A 15154-nucleotide genomic window follows, 5' to 3' on the forward strand; every position below is an offset into this window, starting at 1 on the left:
CCCTCGTGAGAAAGGGATTTAACAAAAAATTGGCTAGACTGGGGGTTATATCATCTTAGGCAAGAGAGCATATGGCAGGATGGGTGAAGATGTCCTGGCTTATCTGTATTCATATATGCGTTGTGCTTTTTTCCTGCCCACAGCCTGCAACACAGTTCAGTTATCTGAACCTAGTGCCTAACATGAAAAATGGCAGGCTTTGTGTGTATATTGCAAGGTGGGTGGGATTTTGGAGTGCAGAATTTGAGGGTTATGAATATGGGACTCATGGAATGATCTATAAACTTTATTAAACATGGATTTCTTAAAGCCAGTTTTAATGTCAGAGAACAGCATGCTCAAACTTGTTAATTGGTTTGGGTTGGTAATAGTTGAAATCCTAATCCCTTTATAGTTGAAGCCATTTTGGTTATTGCTGTCAATAGATCAGTATTTTATAATCCCATAGCTTAATTTGAGTGTGGGCATAATGGTTTCCCAATGTTCTGACAATAAATGTGTCAGCTGTATGTACCATATCAAACTGTAGGAGGGAGCATTATGTTAGTTTGGAAGCCTGGTGCAATGGGAGCTAGAGTCTGTACTAAAAATACCAGTCCAACAAGTAATGCTTTCTATGTCATCTGTACTTTCACATTGCTCCCCTCCCTTTGTCTTTCTTGTCTCATATTTTACTGGGCAGGGACCATTCTCCCTGTATTCCATAAAGCACTGCACCCATTCATGGCAACATATAAATAATAGTTTTCCATAGATCTTGTGTACATTTCTTTATTATTTCTTCTCAAATTTGAGCATTTCCTTAATTTCAAGTGGAGCTTGATATTGGAGCAGCCAGAAGTACTCATTGGTTAGCTGGTGTGATGCATGCTGAAGAATTGATCTGAGTTGTAGTGGCAGCAAAAGCCCTTCATATGATCTGGCATGTCATTGTTGCTGCCAGTGCTTTAAGATTAGATTGAGACAACTTCAGAAGATCTGAACTTGCATTTATGGATATTATACTAAGGTACCAATTTTAGAGTGAAGGAATTAAACTGGGTTCCTTGTTTCCTTATGTTTGCAAGTATTTCCAGAGGTTTGCATCTATCAGAGAGAGGATTGCCTTGTTTACAGTGCAGACATCTGGAGAAAATTGCTCAGCATCATTCAACAGTTCTATAGACTGCTGTCAAAACAGCTCATCAGGCTGTATTCTCTAATTCCAGCTGTTGTTATTGTGGAGGAACTTATAAACTTACAGAAGGACATGGGGATATAAAATTTTTCAGTGGGTGTTGGAATGAGGGTCTTAGCAAGACCTATGATCTGTGCATGGGAACACAGGCAGTGAAGGATCAAGTCGTTAGCAAAAAGCAGCCTCTTTTGAGCCACTGACATTCATGTGAGCAGCCTTGGTGCCAGGAATCCGTAGGAGGTAGGACTGGAAACCAACAAAATCTGAAATGATGAGTCTGTGTTCCCAAATGGAGCATTTTTCTTCAACTCAACCCTTTCCCTATTGTAGAAGAAGAAGAATTGCAGATTTATGCCCCACCTTTCTCCCTGAATCAGAGGCTCAGAGCGGCTTACAATTTCCTATGTCTTCTCCCCCCACAACAGACACCCTGTGAGGTAGGTGGGACTAAGAGGGCTCTCACAGCAGCTGCCTTTTCAAGGACAACTCCTGCCAGAGCTATGGCTGACCCAAGGCCATTCAGCAGGTGCAAGTGGAGGAGTGGGGAATCAAACCCAGTTCTCCCAGATAAGAGTCCGCATGCTTAACCACTACACCAAACTGGCTCTCTTGTATGTGTTCTTATGATAGATAGATAGATAGATAGATAGATAGATAGATAGATAGATAGATAGATAGATAGATAGATAGATAGATAGATAGATAGATAGATAGATAGATAAATTTATTGTCATTGTTCTAAAAAAAGAAAAGAAAATGAGAGCAACAAAATGAGGTGCTCTTCCACAAACATACCAACACATCAACACCCCCCCCCCAAAAAAAGGACATATACATAGACCATTTAAATGCATCTGAAAACAAATAACCATTCATAACCCTGCATTTAGCCTAACCACGGCACTTGGGTAGAAGCTGCCCTTGAATCTGTTTGTCTTAGCCTTCAACACTCTATATCTATACAGTGTTACTTATAGAGTTTTGCACCCTTCTAAGTTCCAAATGAAAGTGGCTTCAGGATTACCTTTTTAGTTGTGTGTGAGACAGTGTGTGACAATGTGTATGTGTGACAGAGTAAGCATTAGTGGTGTGCAAAAAATCATTTTCTCCCTGAATACCAGTGTTGGTATTATATTGGTATTTCGGCAAATATTTATTAGGCTCCATTATACCCTGTTGCAGGGGCAGCCAAACTTGCTTAACTTAAGAGCTACATAGAATAAATGTCAGATGTTTGAGAGTCACAAAACATGAACATCAAATGTTTGAGAGCCACAAGACTGGGAGAGAGGGAGGAGGGAGAGAGCGGTGTAAAGATGGCAACTTTTAACTTTAAATGCATTCTCTAAGCCACTGGCTGGCTTGGCTTGGAGAAGTGATTTAAAGAGACAAATGCATTCTCCATGCTGCTGACCAACAGGACGGGGGGGCATCAAGAGCCACACAATATGTATGAAAGAGCCACATGTGGCTCCCGAGTTGCAGTTTGGCCATCCCTACCCTATGGGGACTGTCCTCATAGGGTATAATGGAGAATTGATCTGTTTAAATTAAGTTTAAACACCTTTGGAACTTGACAAGTTCAGAAGGTATTTTAACTTTAAATGTGTTCTGATTTCACTGTCATGCCATGGCAGTGGCATAACTTGGACAGTGAACTCTAGCCTTGTCCAAATAAAAGCAGAATAATGACTTTTATTCTGGCATGGCTATTTCAGTAGCTGAATCAGATTGTCTAATCTGTATTCAGCTCAAACATACTGAGCACACACCTCTAGTTAGCACGCATGCAAATAGGTAGATATGCCCTTCTTTACTGAAACTCTATGTGTCCACTTACCTTATTTATTTACCTCTTTATTTATTTATTGATATGTTTGCTTTTTCTCCAGTGTTGTGGATTCAATGCAGTTTACAAAATGAGATAGCCAAAAAATGCAGTTTAAACATGTCGGTATGTCAAATAAATATGGTTACCAGGTCCCTGCAGGCAACTGGGGGGGGGGGGGGATGAGGGGAACTTATGAGGAGAAAGAAAGAGATCTAGGCCTTATTGTCAGTGTTGTACAGGAAGTGACATCATCACACGATGTCCAGGAGATGCTTTGGTATTTGGGCAAAAACTCCATGGTAAAACCAGCTTCTTTCATAGAGTTTTTTTCCCAAATGCCAGAGTGTCACCTAGATATTGCTGAGGATTGTAAGTACGGGAGTGGGGATTATGTCCAGTTGTACTTCTATATATAAAACTTCCCAGAAACGTTCCGCTACACTAGGAATGTTCCAGTGTCGTTATCCTTCCAAAACTGAAGGGTGATTCAACCTATCAAAATTAAATGGAGGGCTAATATTTATCTAATGTTTGACTATTTAAAAAAAATAAATCTGTGGTCTCATGAACATGTACGTGTGACAAGAATAATCACAATGGATACTAGTAGATACTTGGAAACCTTTTATAGATATTTGTAGACTTGCTATTTTTTTATTTATTTCTATTTGAGGATTGCAGTCAGGCCTTGAATTCAGCAGGAGCTCACTGGAGCATAGCTCCTGAACCTTTCTGATGATCCCCTTCCTCTCCGCCACCTACCTTGTTCATTGAATAGTAGGTGTAGCTGCATAACAATTCCTGGATTAGGAGATCAGGCAGCCAGCCAGCCACCAGGAGCTTTGCCATACCCCAGCAGCCCTCATTAACCCCTGGAGAAGTCTACACCACCCTTTCTCCAATTCTTATGTGGTTTTGGGTGGCTTGCTGGCCTTTTGATGGGGGTGGGCAGGAGAGCCCCAGGTGAGTGAGGCCTGCTTGGGCTGGCTGGATTTCTAGCATAATTAGCATAATGAGTTATACTAATGAGCTCCATCACCTATTTTTCTACAAAGCGAACCCTGGCTGCAGTTAAAATTTAAGAAAGAGGGTGGGGAGTGTGATACCATTTCCCCAGAAATTATCTCTGAGTGGGATGACAGGAAAGAAATGTATATGTCACACTGGACCTTTTTTATTCTTTTTCATTGTTTATAGCAAAATGATCACTGTCAAAGAAAAGTACTAGAGCTGCCATGTTTTGCCTTGTGCCGTAAGGTTCATGAGGTGAGTTCTTCTGAGAAATCGCCCAGATCTGTTGACACAGTGTAGCACACAGAGCCTTTGGAACAGATTTCATTGCATTGATGAGGGAATCTGGGAATCTCCTGGCTATCCTAATTCCAGTATGTCACACAGACTCGTAAGCAGACTTTCCATGGCTAAAGTTGATTTTATTTACTTTCTTCCCTTTCTCACAACATAATGAAGGCCTTCCTCATGGTTTGAGGAGCTACTTTAACTGTATGACTTTAAATTCAGGTTGGTAGTCATGTTGGTCTTAAGCAACAGAACAAAGTTAGAGTCCAATGGCACCTTTAAGACCAACAAAATTTCATTCAAGGTATGAGCTTTCATGTGCAAGACATAACAAGCCAACAAAACACACTCTTTCTCTCTTTCTGTAGTAAAGCAAAAAGCTCATACTTTGAAAAAATGTCATTGGTTTTAAAAGTGCTTTCTTTATACCTCTCCCATACAATTGATGGAGGGAACTGAGCAAAAGAAACTCTCCCTCTTTCCCTCTCCCTCTTTCCCTCCCTTCCCATGGGATGAGGAGGGGGAGGAGCCTCAATGAACAGAAGGATGAAAGGCTTGGCTTAGTAGCTCTGCAATGTGATTGAGAATGCCTGGCAACCTTGGCAAACGCAATCACACAGCAGAGCTCAGCTTATCCATTGGCTGAGGCTCCTCCTCCCTCCTCCTCCCTTTTGGAAGAGGGAGGGGGAAAAGTGAAAGAGCAAGAGACTGCTTTGCTCGGCTTTCCCATCTCAGAAAAGAGCGGAAAATGGTGACTGAAGTAGGCAAGGGAGAAGGAAGCAGATGATGTCCATTTGCTTGGGGGCCCAATTAGAGCTTCTGGAGTGGCGCTTTAGGCAGCTCTGCCCCCAACTGAGGCCTGTTTATTTGCTGTTTGGGAAGTTTCAATTAGAAAGTGAGGCATAATATTTAAATTAATAAACCAAAGGTGTAGATTGGAGGCAGGGAGGTATTTGTGAATTTAATATGTTTTGCAGGGGAATTAACTAGATGATCCTGGAGTTCCCTTCCAACTGTATGATTCTATGATTCATTCCTTTGAGAACTGATAACTGGGAAGATTGGTGGAAAAGGAAAGTTGGTTTCCATGTGACCTACAGATTGTATATTCTCACTGCTGCGTAGCATTTTTTGTTTCCTCAAGAACTCTGATATTATTATGTCATGCAAGAGCTCTGAATTTGCTTCTGTGGTTAAAGTGTTTGTCTGTTTGTTTTTCAGTCTTTATTGTGCTTTGTCAGTTCTTTCATCCTGTCCACTGATGAGTCTTCATACCAGAAATAAAATAATTTTAATATTCTGCAAAAGGGTTCTAAGCCTCATTTGGTTTTCAGTTTTAGTAGAGAAGAGGGTTTTTTTTAACAGAAGAGATGTGGTTTATATTCCCTTCTGAAACAATTGCACTGTTTAACATGCATGCACACACAACATGAACATAGTTCTCCTTTGTTAACAGGTCAGATTCTTCTTTCTAAACCCTCATGGGCAATAACATGGACCAGGCAAAGGAATTGCCTTCCTCTGGATACATTTCATCTAATTACATATCTAGGCTAGTTGCTTATGGGTCTCTTATTGAGCAATGATAATTGGTCCCTTGCATGCTATTGATTGTGAGAATTGATTGGTCCACATGGGTGTGGCTTCTGAAGCCTTATTGTGTAATGATCAGATGACAGAGGAGTATTGGGAATGGAATATGTCTGTATTTATCAATTTCATGCCATTTTGTAATTGATCGCCTTAAGTACCTACTTGTATTGAATAATCGTTGAATGTTTCTGAAGTCAGTGCAAGCAATAACCTTTTATCTTGTAGATTTTTTAAAAGTAAAACACCTGGCTTGAAACTACATAGGCCAAATACCAGCATTTTGCACATTTTGTGCCTCCTCTTCATACATCCTATACAGACTACAAACTCCCATCCACAAATGAGGGCTTTATGTGTCAGAAAGTACACATCTGGCAGAGCTTTTCACTGCTCCCTTAGCAGTCTCCATTTTGAAATGTAAATGGTTGAAAGAGGTAGCATCTCACTCTTACAGCTGCGTCTTACTTAACTGGCATCAACTATACTTAATCACAGTTCAACAGGACATTTTATTCCTCATTTTCAGTGGAGTCTAAAAGCAGAACTTCTCCAGGCTGTTTCTCAAAAATTTTATTCCTTTCAGCCATGCTATTAATTCCCCTTTGCCAGAAAACAGGTAGAATGCAATGGGTATTTGAGCATAAGCATCCATCCCTGCAATTATACATGGTACAATGTGTGTATCTGCAATAAAGCATGCAGCTATAAGAAAGAGACAGAGCCCTGTGGTAAAGCTGCAGTACTGCAGTCCAAGCTCTGCTCACAACCTGAGTTTAATCCCAGTAGAAGCTGGGTTCAGGTAGCCAGCTCATGGTTGACTCAGCCTTCCATCCTTCCGAGGTTGGTAAAATGTAAATTACTGGGGAAGGCAATGGCAAACCACCCCGTAAAAAAGTCTGCAATTAAAACATCGTGAATGCAACGTCACCCCAGAGTCAGAAACAACTGGTGCTTGCACCTTTACCTTTTTATAAGAAAGAGATCCTGTCCCTTTTTCATCTTCAGACTCTTTAATTTTGGAAAACAGAGAAATAAAGGAGCAGTAGATATAAGAGCATAAGAGACGCCATGTTGGATCAGGCCAATGGCCCATCCAGTCCAACACTCTATCGCACAGTGGCCAAAATACACACACACACAAACACACACAAGGAGTGGCTAATAGCCACTGATGGACCTCGGCTCCATATGTTTATCCAGTCCCCTCTTGAAGCTGGCTATGCTTGTAGCCACCACCACCTCCTGTGGCAGTGAATTCCACATGTTAATCACCCTTTTATCCATTCTAACCTGACTGCTCAGCAATTTCATTGAATGCCCATGAGTTCTTGTATTGTGAGAAAGGGAGAAAAGGACTTCTTTCTCTACTTTCTCCATCCCATGCATAATCTTGTAAACCTCTATCATGTCACCCCGCAGTCGATGTTTCTCCAAGCTAAAGAGCCCCAAGCGTTTTAGCCTTTCTTCATAGAGAAAGTGTTCCAAACCTTTAATCATTCTAGTTGCCCTTTTCTGCACTTTTTCCAGTGCTATATTATCCTTTTTGGGATGCGGTGACCAGAATTGCACACAGTACTCCAAATGAGACTGCACCTTCGATTTATACAGGGGCATTATGATCCTGGCTGATTTGTTTTCAGTTCCCTTCCTAATAATTCCCAGCATGGCGTTGGCCTTTTTTATTGCAGTCGCACACTGTCTTGACATTTTTAATGAGTTCTCTACCACGACCCCAAGATCTCTCTCTTGGTCAGTCTCTGCCAGTTCACAACCCATGAACTTGCATTTGTAGCTGGGATTCTTGGCCCCAATGTGCATTGCTTTGCACTTGGCCACATTGAACCATCTGCCACGTTGACGCCCACTCACCCAGCCTCAACAGATCCCTTTGGAGTGTCTCACAATCCTCTCTGGTTCTAACCACCATGAACAATTTAGTGTCATCTGCAAACTTGGCCACTTCACTGCTTACTCCCAACTCCAGATCATTAATGAACAAGTTAAAGAGCATGGGACTCAGTACTGAGCCCTGTGGCACTCTACTGCTTACCGTTTTCCACTGTGAAGACTGCCCGTTTATACTCACTCTCTGCTTCCTATTAATTACCAGTTTTTGATCCACAAGAGGACCTGTCCTTTTACTCCATGACTCTCAAGCTTACTAAGGAGCCTTTGATGAGGAACTTTATCAAAAGCTTTCTGGAAGTCAAGGTAAACAACATCTATTGGGTCTCCTTTGTCCACATGCTTGTTCACCCCCTCAAAGAACTGTAACAGGTTAGTGAGGCAAGATCTTTCCTTACAGAACCCATGCTGAGTCTTCCTCAATAACTTGTGTTCATCAATGTGCCTACTCATTCTGTCCTTGATAATGGTTTCTACCAACTTTCCTGGTAGTGAAGTCAGACTGACTAGCCTGTAATTTCCTGGATCTCCTCTGGAACCCTTTTTAAAGATGGGGGTGACATTTGCTACCTTCCAGTCCTCAGGAAAAAAGGCAGATTTCAATGAAAGATTACATATTTTTGTCAGGAGAGCCACAAGTTCAACTTGGAGTTCTTTCAGAACTCTTGGATGTATGCCATTTGGACCTGATGACTTAATAGTTTTTAATTTCCTCAATCAGTTGTAGGACCTCCTCCCTTGTCACCTCAATCTGACTCAGGTCTTTCAACACCCCTTCCAAAATTAGTGGTTCTGGAGCGGGCAAACACTTCTCATCTTCCGCAGTGAAGACTGAGGCAAAAAATACATTCAGCTTCTCAGCCATTTCCCTATACTCCTTCAGTAATCCTTTCACCTCTTGGTCATCCAAGGGCCTCACTGCCTCCCTGGCTGGTATCCTGCTTCTAATATATTTGAAGAAATTTTTATTGTTGGTCTATGTTTTTTGCAATATGCTCCTCATAGTCCCTTTTTGCCTGCCTGATCACAGTCTTGCATTTGATTTGCCTCAGCCTGTGTTCCCTTTTATTAACCTCACTTGGACTAGCTTTCCACTGCTTAAAGGAGTCCTTCTTACCTTTTACAGCTTCCATTACTTTGTTTGTTAACCATGCAGGCCTTCTCTTATACCTGTTTGTGCCTTTCCTAACTTGTGGTATATATTTTAACTGAGCTTCTAGGATTATAGTTTTAAATAGCCTCCAAGCTTCCCCAAGGGTTTTGACTGTATTTACCTTTCCTTTCAGTTTCCTCTTCACATGCCTCCTCATCTCAGAGAATTTATCCCTTTTAAAGTAAAACGTGGTTGTGCTGTTTTTTGGGGGCAACTCCCTATTTATACAAATGGTGAAATCAATAACGTTATGGTCACTGCTCCCAAGTGGTGTGATCACTTTTACATATCTCACCAAGTCTTGGGCATTACTTAGGACCAAATCCAGGATCGCCCCACCCCTGGTAGGTTCTGAGACTATCTGCTCCATAGCACAGTCATTGAGAGCATCTGGAAACTCAATCTCTTTCTCTCGACCTGAACACATATTGACCCAATCAATCTGCGGGTAGTTAAAATCACCTACTACAACACAGTTTTTACATTTAGCTGCTATCTTTAATCCTTCCATCATATTATAATCATCCTCTATCTTTTGATTTGGTGGGCAATAACAAACTCCCATAGTTAAATTTCCTTTTGGGCCCTCTGTTTCGACCCAAAGCGTTTCTAGAAGGGAATCTAATTCTTTGACCTCAGTCTTACTGGACTGTATACCCTCTCTGACATACAGAGCCACCCCCCCTCCAACCCTTCCCTCCCTATCCTTCCGATATAACTTATATCCAGGAATCACCGTGTCCCACTGATTCTCCTCGTTCCACCATCTGGAGACTATTTCTCCAGATGCAAGTTTCCTAATATATAACATTGCAGACACTTCTTAGAATCTGGGTAGGAAGAATTAAAATGATAAGTTTGTTGAATGTGGGTGTCTGGCCTTAATAACCAATTATAGGTGTCTAGGGGCAGATGACAATTATATTTGGCATCTCTCATTGTCACACTGTGAAGGCCAGGTAAGCCATCATTATCTTGCAGCTTAACTTGCCTCACAAGGTTGTTGTGAGGACAAAATGGAAAATAAAGAACACTTTCTTGGATTAAAGGGAGAATTTTAAAAAATGAAAGAAATATGTCATGCTGGGGCTAGATAGAAATGGTTGTTTTCGTGAGACATCACTTCCAGAGTCATATGTTCTTCACACTTCTGATTTATATCGGCAGAATAGTTGTTGGCCTGAATGAAAGTTCCACTCTTGACTGAGAGACATAAGTCACAGGAGTTGTGTGGTTGCTGTTCCCAGTTGCTTCATGTAACACCTCTCAAGTGAGGTAGAAACTATATAGAAGGGGGGTGGATGAGGTGAGAAGATTACTCATCTTTTCCTCATACATTATCTGATGTTGATGTGATTCTTCCCACATTCTTCTACATGGTTTCTGTTTCTTTATTCTGCCAAAGGGCTGGAACATGGAGCCAGAACTGTGGCAGTTGGCCACACTGCTAAGAAACAATAGCTTGCCTTCTTTGTGTATAATCTTTGGTGTAAGAGGAAGGGGACAAAAGTATCATGAGCATGCTTTGGAAGCTAATGGAGGGAAAAGTTGCTTTTTGCTTATCTTGAGCATAAATTTTAAACTGAATCAATAAATATCTGTTGTTTTTTCCCCTCTCTACAGATGGGAAGCCAGTGTCACTGTCTCCAATTGAATCTCAGCCCCACAGCCCTCGCTACACAGCCACAAGTCAACGAGAGAGAGAGAGCCTGGAAGTACGCATGCGGGAAGTGGAAGAGGAAAACCGGGCACTTCGCAAACAGCTCAGTCTGGTGCAGAGCCGGAGTTTGTCCCATCGTCGTGGGAATCACTCAAAAACTTATTCGATGGAGGAGGGGACTGGTGACAGTGAGAGCCTGCGGGCTGGCATTGTGGCAGGGAACAGCTCTGAGTGTGGACAACAGCCGGCAGTGGAGAAATGCGAGGTAACCAGATGATCTTCCCACCCAAAGCAACTCTTGTGGAAGTGCATTTAATCCTGGGTGGTCTTTAGTTCCTGCACCCATTTGCCAGACATGGGCCGCCTGCTGTTTGGGGCAGTCTCAGCTATGTTTAGGGCACTGGTAACAGCCATAACAAAAGAGTGTGTGTGTGTGTGTGAGAGAGAGAGAGCATACTTGTAGATGTAAGTCAGATAGAGAAGGAACAGCTGGTAATTGTTTCCATGTGTGTAGTATAGCCAGGAGATCCTGGCAGGTAAAAGTTCTAGTTCTTTAGTGTTTTTCAGGGTGTACCACAAGGAGGTGAGCTAAAAAGATGTGGCTCACAAAGTTTCTCACATGACTTCATGAGAACAGCCAGACTCCCAGGCGATATCATGGAAGCAAATATAGTTGCTGTTGTAAAACCTGTAAAGCCAAAAAATCTGGTGGAAAGTTACAGACCTTTTCCCTTCTGAGTTCCTGTTATAAACTCTTGAGAGTCTAATCCTGAACAGAATCAGTGACAGAATTGATAAACATGTCCCTATAGAGCAAGCTGGATTTAGAACCCATCGTAGTTGTGAAGAATTTAACAACTTTCATTGAGGCAGGGTATCACAAGTGTTTTAAAACATCAGCAGTTTTTTGTTAATCTGAGTGTTGCTTATGACAGTGTGGAGGGATGGTCCGCTGTATAAGTTCTAGAAGTTTTCCCCTGCAGAAAATTTTGACTTCAAAATAACATGTAAAGCAATAGAATTTTCCAAATAGTTATGGGTCAGTCAATTGCACTAAGGTACAAATCGATTAAAAGGAGACTGAGGAAACAGGGGACCTCAGAATTTTGGCTGGCTACTACTGTAAATGGCTTATCCCAAGTCCAGGGAAAAAAAAGAATTCTCCTGTTTCCATCTCAATAAGAATCTTGCCAACTGTGAACTGAATGTTTACCTTGATGACTCCTGACTTACACACAACCATACGCCTAAGTATATTGAATTACCCTGGACAGGACCTTGAGCTAGAAACACCATCTTACCAATCTAGCTGCAAAAATATGCACAAGAAAGCTCTTATTTGTGAATATAGAACAATAATTGAAAACATAGGTGTCCCTCCACAAAGCAATGGCTGACGTGGGCCTATCCAGACTAAGATCCCAACACTCAGCAATAAGATCTGCACAAATTCTGCAATCACAAAATTTCAGTCTAGGGAATGAATGGTTGTGAACATGGATGCAATCAGTTCCACCCAATGTCCATAACCTGATAAACATGAACGAGAGGCCTGCAGGATTTGACTTGCCACATAAAGTATGGACAATGGACAAAAAATATGAAGAGGCTTTTTGGTATGTGCAGAACTTGTTTAAATGCAGCAAAATACTAGGACCTGAATATGATTGTGGTGCAACCCACCAAACTGTTTTCCACCTATCATAGGAATGTGAGTATTGTGCTTTCCAGGGAGATACGAGGGAGGTCTTTGAACTATCCCCAGCTGTGACTGAGTGGATTGAAAGATTAGATATTATTATTTAGGGGGATTGCCCAGTTGGTCTGCATACCTTTTATATCAACTTGGTTCCATATTTTATACTATCTTGTGCTTCCTGTGTGTAACTCTGCCATACAATAAATAACAAGCAGGTAATTAGAGGCAGCCACAGTGAGGCCATATTAAGGACTGGAGATATTATTGGGATCTTTGTCAAGCTGCCTTTATGGCAGTCCTCAACTTTCGCTATGTGGCAAATCTTTGCCAGCTCCTGGTACATAAGATCTTCTATGGATGGAAGAAACATCATGGATAATGCAGTGCATTTGATGATATAAAGTTGGTATTAGGAAAACTGGAAAATATACAGAATCCATATTAGTTGGTTTTTTTAAAAAAAAAGATGTTGAGAAGGCCTTTAAGTACAACTAGGAAATAAATGTGTTTTTAAGAAAAACGTGACATTTTATAAAGTGAGTCAAGGGAAGTTAGAGTTAGTGAAGGAAGATGGCAGTGTTCAAGGACAACTGCTAACTAAAATGCTGTGAAGTTTTATAAGACATCTGTTTGAGTCCTGAATCCTTTGTATTGCCTAAAGCACTGTGGAGTCTAATCAGAAAATTGTTGAAGCCGGACTGCTGATTACTTAAATATTCAAAAATACGTTCTGCTGTAGGCACCCCATTCAGCCATTATCCTCAGGTCTTCTACCTGCAAAAAACTGTGTACTTTTTATAGAACTGTTGGCAGAAGTTAATAAAATATGTAAACTAGTTTGCATGATTCAAAGTGCTGGTTCTTGCCTTTGAAAAGCCTCCTCCCGTGTTGTCCAGCCCACCAGTTAAGAGCTGCTTCATACGCTCTGTGCTGTCTCACCTTCAGAGGTGAGGCAGGTGGCAACCAGAGACTGGGCTTTCTCAGTAATGGCACCTCAGTTAAAGAATGCAGTTCCCCTTGAGGCTTGCCTGGCCACCTATGCTTCTTTCTTTTAGGTACCAGGCCAAAACATTTCTGTTCATCCAGGCTTTTAATTAAGAGGTTGCTATTTTTTTGACATTATTTTAGTCTGGGAATTGTTATTTTAAGCCATTAGTGGTCTTTGCTTTTTATGTTGGTCTGGGTTTTAACACTGGATTTTAATTAATATGACCGTTTTCGCACACAGCTTACCACGCAGTCACAATCCTGTTCCCTCCGCAGCGTCCGGTTGGATTTCCCACCATCTGCGCCAGAGTTACAGGAAGTGCCGTGGCTTTTGCATAGCAAACGTAAACTGGGTTTTAATGGTTTACGTTTGCTACACAAAAGCCGTGGCACTTCCTGTAACTTCGGTGCAGATGGTGGGAAATCCAACCGGACGCTGCAGAGAGAACAGGATTGTGACTGCATGGTAAACTGTGTGTGAAAACGGTTTATTGCTTAATGTTTTGGTGGTTGTATTTTGCAAGACCGCCTCAGACAGGTTCCTAGCAAGGCAACATAAACATTTTCTTAAACAAATATGGTATGCAAATGACAATTATAATACTGACAGTCATGTATTATGATGGTCTCTATTATATTTACTCTCAATTCCTGTGTCTTGTTTCTTCCATCTGATTTTGTAATCTCTCTGTACACAGCCACCCCTCTTCTCCATGTACAGCCAAATATTCCAGAACTTCTCAGATTTCATTAACTGTAGCTGGCAACTTGAATTCTTTGATTGTACCAACGGTCATAAAATGTAACCATTTTTGTGAAGATGTGCAGCTCAAAATGTGCCACTGATTTCCCCCCAGTAGTTATAAAGTCTTTCTGATGCCTTTGTGCTCTTTGTTTCAAGATGTACTTGTCATTGTCACTCGTTCTCATTTGTAGGTCATAGTCCTTAAATTTAAAAAAATCCAAAACAAAACAGAAGAAGGTGATCCCTCACTTAGAAGAAAACTGTGTTCTCTGGTAGCACTTAATAGAATAAGCCAAGGATAAATCAATAAACAATGGAATCAGCAGACTCTGAAAATAGCTGTGGGCAGCCATTGGGAAGCTCATTTCCTCATTTCATACCATGGTTTGGAACAGCTGGCCAGCATAAGTTTCCCCCCCTTCCAGAAAGAAACAACTGCAGCCCATCAAGAAAGAACCACAGCTTGAAAAAATAATCTTGACAATTTTGGATCTCACCATGTAAGCTCTTCATTATTTTGTTTTTGTGCTAGAGAAAGAGATCATTGAAGGATGTCTTGACATTAACAGGACAGTCCTAAAAACACTTTCCTGGGAGTAAGATGCACTGGATAGATCTGAGTAGGATTCTGAGAAGACCTGTTTAAGATTGATCTCTTCATATCCTCTAGGATGTATTTTTCAGAATAATAGTTATGGCAATTGTAATACTGTCATGTATTATGATGGTCTCTATTAAAATTGCCCTTAAGTCTCATGTCTTGTTTCTTTCATCTGATTGTGTTATCTCTCTGTGATATGATAACCATCTTCTTACTGTCTTCTACGTGAAGGACTGTCATCTAGAAGATGGTGTGGAGTTGTTTTCTGTTGTCCCAGAAGGTCAGACCAGAATCAGCAGGTTGAAATTAAATCAGAAGAGTTTTTGCCTAAACAATATGAAGAACTTCCTGACAGAGCTTCCTGAGGAGGTGGTGGGATCTCCTCCTTTGGAGGTTTTTAAACAGAGGCTAGATGGCCATTTGACAGCAATACTGATACTGTGACGTTAGGTGGATCATGAGGAGGAGAGCAGGAAGGGTTGCAGCAATGCTTAGTTCTTGCGT

At 41.3% G+C, this 15154-nt stretch overlaps 1 protein-coding gene across 1 annotated transcript in view; it reads left to right on the forward strand.

The window, feature by feature from the left end:
• The window catches only part of LARGE1 (LARGE xylosyl- and glucuronyltransferase 1), a 515590-nt gene that overhangs the window by 213430 nt on the left and 287006 nt on the right, over positions 1-15154 (forward strand). Inside the window, exon 3 of the mRNA XM_060245549.1 lies at positions 10582-10883. Within this exon, the coding sequence (XP_060101532.1) occupies positions 10582-10883 (302 nt within the window). The remainder of the gene's footprint in view (positions 1-10581; positions 10884-15154) is intronic.

The sequence above is a fragment of the Heteronotia binoei genome, chromosome 8 (assembly GCF_032191835.1).
Source record: "Heteronotia binoei isolate CCM8104 ecotype False Entrance Well chromosome 8, APGP_CSIRO_Hbin_v1, whole genome shotgun sequence".
In the NCBI taxonomy this organism is placed as follows: Eukaryota; Metazoa; Chordata; class Lepidosauria; order Squamata; family Gekkonidae; genus Heteronotia; species Heteronotia binoei.